This window comes from Triticum aestivum, chromosome 6B (assembly GCF_018294505.1).
Source record: "Triticum aestivum cultivar Chinese Spring chromosome 6B, IWGSC CS RefSeq v2.1, whole genome shotgun sequence".
Classification (NCBI taxonomy): domain Eukaryota; kingdom Viridiplantae; phylum Streptophyta; class Magnoliopsida; order Poales; family Poaceae; genus Triticum; species Triticum aestivum.
Window position 1 is genome coordinate 264519504 of NC_057810.1, and position 8488 is coordinate 264527991.

The 8488-nt window shown below is 43.7% G+C and overlaps 1 protein-coding gene across 1 annotated transcript; it reads right to left on the reverse strand.

The window, feature by feature from the left end:
* Positions 1-6507: 6507 nt before the first annotated feature.
* On the reverse strand, positions 6508-7331 carry LOC123134064 (uncharacterized). The gene is made up of 2 exons (XM_044553412.1): positions 7027-7331; positions 6508-6834 (listed from the first exon to the last, which is right to left on the reverse strand). Exons 1-2 carry the CDS (start codon positions 7275-7277, stop codon positions 6744-6746), a joined length of 342 nt encoding a protein of 113 aa, XP_044409347.1. The 5' UTR covers positions 7278-7331; the 3' UTR covers positions 6508-6743.
* Between the last annotated feature and the right edge of the window lie 1157 nt (positions 7332-8488).

The window sequence follows — 8488 nt, forward strand, 5'->3', positions numbered from 1 at the left end:
TACGTGGGGAGGGCACCCCCTAGAACACACATCAATTGTTCCTAGTCGTGTGCGGTGCCCCCCTCCACAGTTAACACCTCGGTCATATCGTCGTAGTGCTTAGGCGAAGCCCTGCACCGGTAACTTCATCATCACCGTCGCCATGCTGTCGTGCTGACTAAAGTCTCCCTCGGCCTCAGCTGGATCTAGAGTTCGAGGGACGTCACCGAGCTGAACGTGTGTAGACAACGGAGGAGCCGTGCGTTCAGTACTTGATCAGTTTGATCGTGAAGACGTTCGACTACATCAACCGCGTTACTAAATGCTTCCTCTTTCGGTCTATGAGGGTACGTGGACACACTCTCCCCGCTTGTTGCTATGCTTCTCCTAGATAGATCTTGCGTGATCGTAGAATTTTTTTTGAAATACTATGTTCCCCAACAATATCTACAGGGATACTATCTCTTACAACCAACTTTGTTACTACCTCCTCTCCAAAGCCTTCTATGAAAAGATGGGGTCGGTTTGACCCTCCAGTGGATTTTTCTAAACTTAATGTTGATACTTATTTCGACCATGACCTGCTTAGGGCACGATGGGGGTAGTCCTAAGAGACGACAAAGGAAGATTTATCGCTGGGGGAATGGGAAGATAGACTATTGTGCGGATGTCCTAACAATTGAAGCTTTGGCCCTCAAACTTGATCTTTCGCTTGCGCAGAGGAGAGGATGCAATCACCTTATTATTAACAATCTAGATGTGATTGATACCATGAAAGATGGAGGATGGTCGGCGGGTATGGCAGCGGCAATTCTTTTATGATTGTTTTCATTTTGCCTATGATTTCATTATTACTAGGTTTGAACACTGTAACAGAGAAGCAAATATAGTTGCTCACGACCTTGCTAGATTAGCTAGATTTTCCTTAAGTTCTGATTGGTTTAAGGAGCCATCAAACGAAATTGTAACGATCCTCATAAATGATGTATTGGTTATTTCCAAGGAATAAAGTTATGGTTTATTTCAGAAGTGTTTCTAGCACTCCTTTGGAGCTCATTTTCTCTGATGTATCGGGTCCTGCCACACCTTCAGTCGGTAGAAATAATTTCTATGTAAGATTATTGACGACTTCAACAAATTCATACATATATATTTGTTGAAAAATAAATCTGATGTATTTTAGAGATTTCATGATTTTTAGCATCATGTATTTTAGAGGTGAATACAGTTAGTTAGATTAATTTTTCAATCACATTGGTATATCACATCATGCTTAATGCCCTTGTGCTCATCAACAGAACGGTTTCGCTAATCGAAAACATCGTCATATAGTTCAACTTGTTTTTGTCATTTTTGTGCATGCATGCATGCCACTTAAATTCTGGGATGAAACATTTCTTACTCCTTTCTATCTTATTAATAGACTCCCTTGCAAGGTCATTAGTTTCCAAACACCCATGGAACGTCTTTTGCACGCTAAACTAGACTATCTTTTTTTATGAATTTTTGGTTGTGCGGTGTGGCCTAATCTTCATCCATACAACCAACATAAGGTCCAATTTCGTTCAAAACAATGTGTTTTTTCTAGGCTATAATGGCCTTCACAAAGGATAAAAATGTCTAGATGTCATCATCCATTAAGTTTATATACTTGGAGATGTAATGTATGATGATTCAAATTTCCATTTGCCGATTTACATCCTCATGTTGGAGCTCAACTCTGGGATGAAATTCTCCTATTACCACCTTTCCTTCTTAATCCATCTATGCCTTTGGGTCATGGGGGTCATGCGTATAATGATAATATGTCTAGTTCTAATACTAATGATACACAAGGATCCTAAAATGGTGTTTCCATAAGTGATTTTATATGCAGGATCAAAGAACCATAGAAGATCAGGAGACAAGCAACAAGACTGATTGTCCCGCTCACAAGTGATCGCGTGCGGAAGCTGGTAGCGAATCTGTCTCGGGATCAACCTCACTCTTGGATTAACGTTCATCACGCGGGATCAAGGGGAAACTGCATCGCACGGTCCCACGTGATTGCCGATCTCTTTGGGTTCCCCAAGTGGCGCCGCCTCTCAGGAGGACATGACGTCCACCCTTTGCACCAACCATGGCTCACCATGTGACGAGTAGCGCACTCCAGCGAGCGGATTCCCTCTCACCAGAAGTTGAGAGCATGGTTAATAGTATAACCAACATCCGACTATATGGAGTTGCCACATCAGCTAGACCTCTTCCAATGCAAAGATGCTTAGATGAGGTGCTAAGTGCATTAAATAGCTTAGCAACTGAAGTCCTCAATGCATAAGTATTTGTTTTTTGTTGTTAAGCTTCCTCCATTTAATTAGCTATAAACTCAAAATTGTCTTCGCACCTAGGTACATGCGCTTAGCACCATTTGTTCCTGTGGTCCCCAAACTAGTTTCTCTCTCTTCATAATTAATAACTCGCCACATCAGATTTTATGCCTACTTGGTAGCCTTAACATCTATACATGGTGGAGCATTGGAAGAGGCCTTATGGCCAATCTAATAGCCCACTCATACAATAGTTAGTCATACAAGTATGCTATACCATTAATATATGGCCCACCTCTTTCCCTCACAAAGAGTGTTGGAGCTCATGCTATAGCTGGCTGTAAGTTTGTAGCCCGCTTCTTTTCTCTCTTCTCTCCTCTCTCGTCCAACTAGGCACACATCCGGTGTGGCTCTCTTATAGCCCGTCTACGTCATGCTATTGTACTTGCTCTGACGCTGCTGACCCTTTGGTCCCCGGCATACATGATGCTGCTGCCGCCGGATCTTCCATAATTTATGTGCCCAAGCCTTCCTAGATGCCTCTCCATGTGCACACACACACACACGCAAAATATGGTATTTTTCGTCCTAAATAATAAAACAACGATTGTATTCATTGGGCTAGTTTTTGTAGTACAGGGAACCAGGAAATTTACTGGAAACTTTTGGTGATGTGAAGTGGAAGCATGCAATCGATGTCAAGTATTTTGCTCTCATGAAAAATGAGATGTGGCATGTAGTTCCGTTTTAGAGGGGATACAACGTCATTGACTGTAAGTGGTTGAAAGAAAATCTGATGGTATCATTGACATGTACAAGGCACATGTAGAGTATCATTGTGGTATTAACTACAAAGACACTTTCAGTCTCGTAGTCAAGGTAACAACAATCAGATTAATAGCCATTGTTGTGTCAAGAGGGTGGTGTATGCGACAGTTAGATGTGCATAATGAGTTTCTTCATGGCTTTCTGAAAGAGGAGGTCTATATGAGGTAACCATAAGGATATCAGGATCTCAAGAATCTATTTTTTTTGTGCAAGCTAGTTAAAGCATTATATGGGTTAAAACATGAAGCAGGTGCATGGTACACTCGTGTACTCACCGAATTACAGTCACTTGGTTTTACTCCCTCAAAGGTAGAAATGGAATAACCATATATGTGCTTATTTATGTTGATGATATTATTATCACAAGCGCATGTCCAAAGGTAGTTGAAGCCCTACTCCATGATTTGCGTTGGGATTTCTCATTGAATGATCCGGGAGTCTTGCATTAGTTCTTGGGAAAAGAGGTAACACCAGTATACAATGGGATTATTTTATCTCAAGGAAAATATATTGCAGACATAACTAGAAGAATTGGCGTGAATGATTGTAAGCCAGTCACCACATCTTTATCTACTTTAGAGAAATTGTCAATGACAGAGGGTGAAATACTTGGGGAAGAAGACTCTACCAGGTACAAAAGCATAGTTGGTGCATTTCAATATCCAACACTAACTAGGCCTGATATATCATCTTAGTAAATAAGATATGTCAACATCTACATGTTCTTACAACTGTTCATTGGTCAGCAGTAGAAAGAATCATTAAATATCCCAGATATACATTCTCTGCTGGACTCAAAATTGTGAAGTCATACTCATCTCTTGTAAGTGTATTTTCTGATCCTGATTGGGTAGGCTATCCTAATGATAGAAAGTTCACCAGAAGTTTTGCCATATTTTTTTCGATGCAATCTTGTCTCATGGATTGCAAGAAAACAAGCTGCAACATCAAGGTACGACACTGAGGCAGAATACAAGTCTCTTGCAAATGTAACAGAAGTAATTTGGGTGTAGTGTCTGTTACAACTTGGTATTAATCAATCACAAACAACAACCTTATGTTTTGATAATCTTGATGCCACTTATCTGTCAGCAAATCCTGTATTTCGTGCTTGAACCAAGCATATTGAAGTTGATTGTAATTTTGTCCGAGAAAGAATATCAAATAAGTTACTCAATATTTGGTTTATACCCATAGGAGATCAAGTTGCAGACGGGTTTACTAAACCTCCTATAGTAAGGCAGCTAGAAACTTTTCAGTGCAATCTCAACTTAGACAAGTTTGATTGAAAGGGGATGTTGAAATACCTATGTAATATTCTTGTGCATGTACATTTTTATATTCATCTTGGAGTTGTTGTAACCCAGTTCAGATTGTTGTACAGATTGATCCTATCTCTTGTATAGTTATCATAGAGATTAAGTCTCGCACAATGTGAAGCAACCTTTGTAAATCTCTCAAATTATATATATATATGTGCATGAGTTCCTGCTCCGACATAGCAATCTCTTCACCCAATTTCACATATGGCAATCAAAGAACAGTGAGAGTGCTGGCATATTAGTCAATGGTGACACTGCTAGGAGGAGCGTGCTTCACTTGGTCCAAAAAACCCGCTCAATGGTTGCACATCTCTTGAATCATACCCCATTCGTTTGTGAGAGATTTGAGACACGATTCAATTTATGCCCAAGGTGTTGATAGCAATACTCGATGCGCCTCCAACAGTTTGCATTCTTTGATTTTCCTAGCGAGCGCATCTAGTGTGATGTCTTGCCATGCCCTCAAAAGAGCAACATCCTCTTTCATTCTGTAGTTTGCGGCCAGAATTGCTTTCCTTCTCGACGAGCATCCAACTATTTAAAGTGCGCCACTGATGTGCCATCAAGATGGAAATCATTGGTCGCAATGGAATCACCCATTATACTATCTAGAAATGATTCGTTACTGACCATCCTCGAATGCACAAAATCATCACTAAACACAAATATTGCACAATTACCATCACTCTTCCATGATCACATTACATTCAATTGAACCATCCGAAAGACAAGATAAGGGAGGTCTTTTTTTAACTCATTGGCAAATCTCCGAGTGTGTCGCATAGGTGCCTGAGTTTCGCATGCCGCAGGGATGAAGGGATGAGGGGGGCGAACGTGGGGCGCTGCCTTCTTCCTCTGTTTCTTTGATGTGGCACCTACGGAGGGGAGGCCGACGCCTTGAGTCTACGATGCCTGGTGGCAACATGGACGAGTTGCTGGCTTAGGCGCTGCCTTGGGGCCGATAGAGGAGCAGGAGGCACAATATATGGGGAAGTCGTGGGATCAGCCTCCAAACTGGAATGGGACCGGTCCATCCGGAGTCCGGGGACTATGGGCAGGCAGCCAGAGGCGGCGCTACGGTGAGGTAGGGGAGGTGCCGACAAAAAGAGGAGCTGGAGTGGAAATGTCGCTTGCACCAAACTGTTTTTGAGATGGAGTGTGCTCCAAAGGTCTCTTCGGTGCTTCCAAGTAAACCTGTTCATGGAAAACCCGGCCCGCCGCCCGAACCTGAAGCCCGACATACGGGCCAGGCTCAGGCTTCACTTTCTCACCCGAAACTCGCTCGAAAGCCCAAATAAAGCTCGAAATGTACATATATTTTTTTATATTCAAAATATAGGTATAATAAATTAATATAATATCTCAAAAATAATTAATTTAATTAAGAAATGCCACTGTTCATGTACTTCGGGCCAGGCTCGGGCTTGGGATTTTTCCTTCGGGCTTTGTCAAGCCCGGCCTGAACCCGACCCGGCCCGACAAATGATCAGGTTTACTTCCAAGTATGGAGACTCGCCGGCTCGATTCAGAGTGATCTTCAAATATGGCATTCGAGCGCGGAATGGCGACTCTGCAAGATCGGCCTTTGTGGGCAAAATCGTCGTGCAGCCAATTATTGTGGCTATTGATCATATATGACCGCTAGAGTCGCTCTCAGATGACGGCTGTGCCAGGATTATAGGAAATGAATTTCGTTGTGAAAATCATGCAAAACAAAGGGGACCCAGAGACCAATCATGCTTTGAGTATTTTCTGCGACAAACATAGTGTCGTACGCACCATTTTTCTGTTAGTTCGGTCGGGTGTCACATCTCTTTCTTTCTTTTCCCCTTGCAAGCTTGATTCAGTAGCTCACTGTATTGGAAATCCGGATACATGGCTCATATTGGCTCAGCCACTGCTTACTGTACTTCCAAGCACGTTGGGCACTTCCTAGCCAGGCAATGTCATCGGGACTGCATTTTTCTTCAGATGATGCAGAAATGGAGAGAGAGGAGAGGCAGCGTTTGTGTGAATCATAGGCAAAAACAACAGACTGAAATTGTACGACAGCAACTACAAGAAAGAGCGTATGTATGCATCTTGCTAAATACCACAGTTTTCTCATTCTGCGTCTCTTGTTGTACAGTGTTGAGATGCAGGGGCATCAGCAAAGCAAGGGGAAGACCAATTCCAGATGTACACACACGGACTGAAAATATACCAGTGCACTAAAATGGTGCAAATTGGCAACCAAACTGAAAATATACAATCGCAAATCCACAAGGTTTATCTTCGGATGCGCGCCGATTCCGGACCGGTTGGTCGGTCACTCGTCCTTGTTGCGGCAGCAGCAGAAGCGCTTGCGGCAGTGCTCGCAGGCCTCATGGCAGAAGAAGCAGCAGCACAGCATGAAGAAGCTGCAGCAATCAAATGAAGGAAGAAAACATGACGCACCACATATTATGTACACATATATGTTTTCCACAGTTGCAGCCATACAAAACCCTTAGATCAATGACACGGACGCTACTGCAACTCTGCAAGCAGGCACCAAGAAGAGATAGAACAACAGCATCAAGCGTGCGCCTGTGTACATGTAATTTACTGACCAGTCATAGAGGAAGCCCTTCTCTTGGTGGCGCTTCCTGACATGATCCATGGCCGCCGGCCTCCCGTCATCGCCCTGCGAGTGCGAAGGTTCGTCCTCGTCCGCCTTCCTCGTCGCCGGCTGCCTCTTGGTCGCGGCGGGGGTGAACTGGAAGTTGGTATCTAGCGACGAGAATAGGAAGAAAAGTGTAGGGTGGAGGGAGAAGAGAGCGGGGCCGGGGGTGGCAGCTTGCTCCTGCTTCTGTTTTGTCATGGGTATAGGCTAGAGCTCCCTCCACTGACCTCCTTGCTTCATATCAGTTTGTTTAATCAAGCAGGAGTGCATTATTGTTTCTCAGCCTTGACTTTTCATCTGTTTGATTTATTCTGAACATGCGTTAATTCGCATCGTAATCATCGTGCTCCACGCGAATTTGAAGCTTGGACGCCTCCTCAAAAGTCACTGTGAGAGTGATATGTTGTTTGTTAGTGAATGTTGTGGGCTAGTACCTGTAAGATGGAGAAAGCAAACAGTACCCGGTTAACACGTCGTTTTTATGCCTAGTAGGAGTACATGATTGGTTTGGGACGGAGAGATCCTTCATGATGATTGGCTTTCGGCTCGGTGGTCTTCCAGATTTGAAAGGACACATAATTTATTTGCAGATTACAACAGCCATGAAGGGGCCTGGAGCTGTCGGAAAAAAAAAAAGAAGAGGTGAAGGGGTGCGGTCCGAGTTCGACACCGAAAGCTATTTCCGCCCAATAACCATGGAAAAAGCTAACTAGCGAACGTTCCGCCTAACAACCATCGGAAAAGCAACTGGCGAACGAGGGAGGCCAATCCTGGCGCGCGCTCTCTCTCTCTTGTCGGATTCGTTGCACGAACATCGCGCAAGTCAGAAGGTTTCACCTGTCCATAGCGACTAAAATGTTTTTTTTCTGAGAAAAGGCCATAGCCCGACTTTATAAATAAAGCCACATGGCAGCGTCACAGACCCGAACAAGAACGAAACCAACAGGCGAAACATCGCTGTCGGTGTCAAAACCGGCGGATCTCGGGTAGGGGGTCCCGAACTGTGCGTCTAGGCGGATGGTAACAGAAAAGAAGGGACACAATGTTTTTACCCAGGTTCGGGCCCTCTCGGTGGAGGTAAAATCCTACTCCTGCTTGATTAATATTGATGGTATGGGTAATATAAGAGTAGATCTACCACGAGATCAAGAAGGCTAAACCCTAAAAGCTAGACTATGGTATGATTATTGTTCGTCCTACGGACTAAAACCCTCCAGTTTATATAGACACCGGAGAGGGCTAGGGTTACATAAAGTCGGTTACAAGGATAGGAGATCTACATATCCGTATCGCCAAGCTTGCCTTCCACGCCAAGGAAAGTTCCATCCGGACACGGGATGAAGTCTTCAATCTTATATCTTCATAGTCTTGGAGTCCGGCCAAAGATGATAGTTCGGCTATCCGGACAC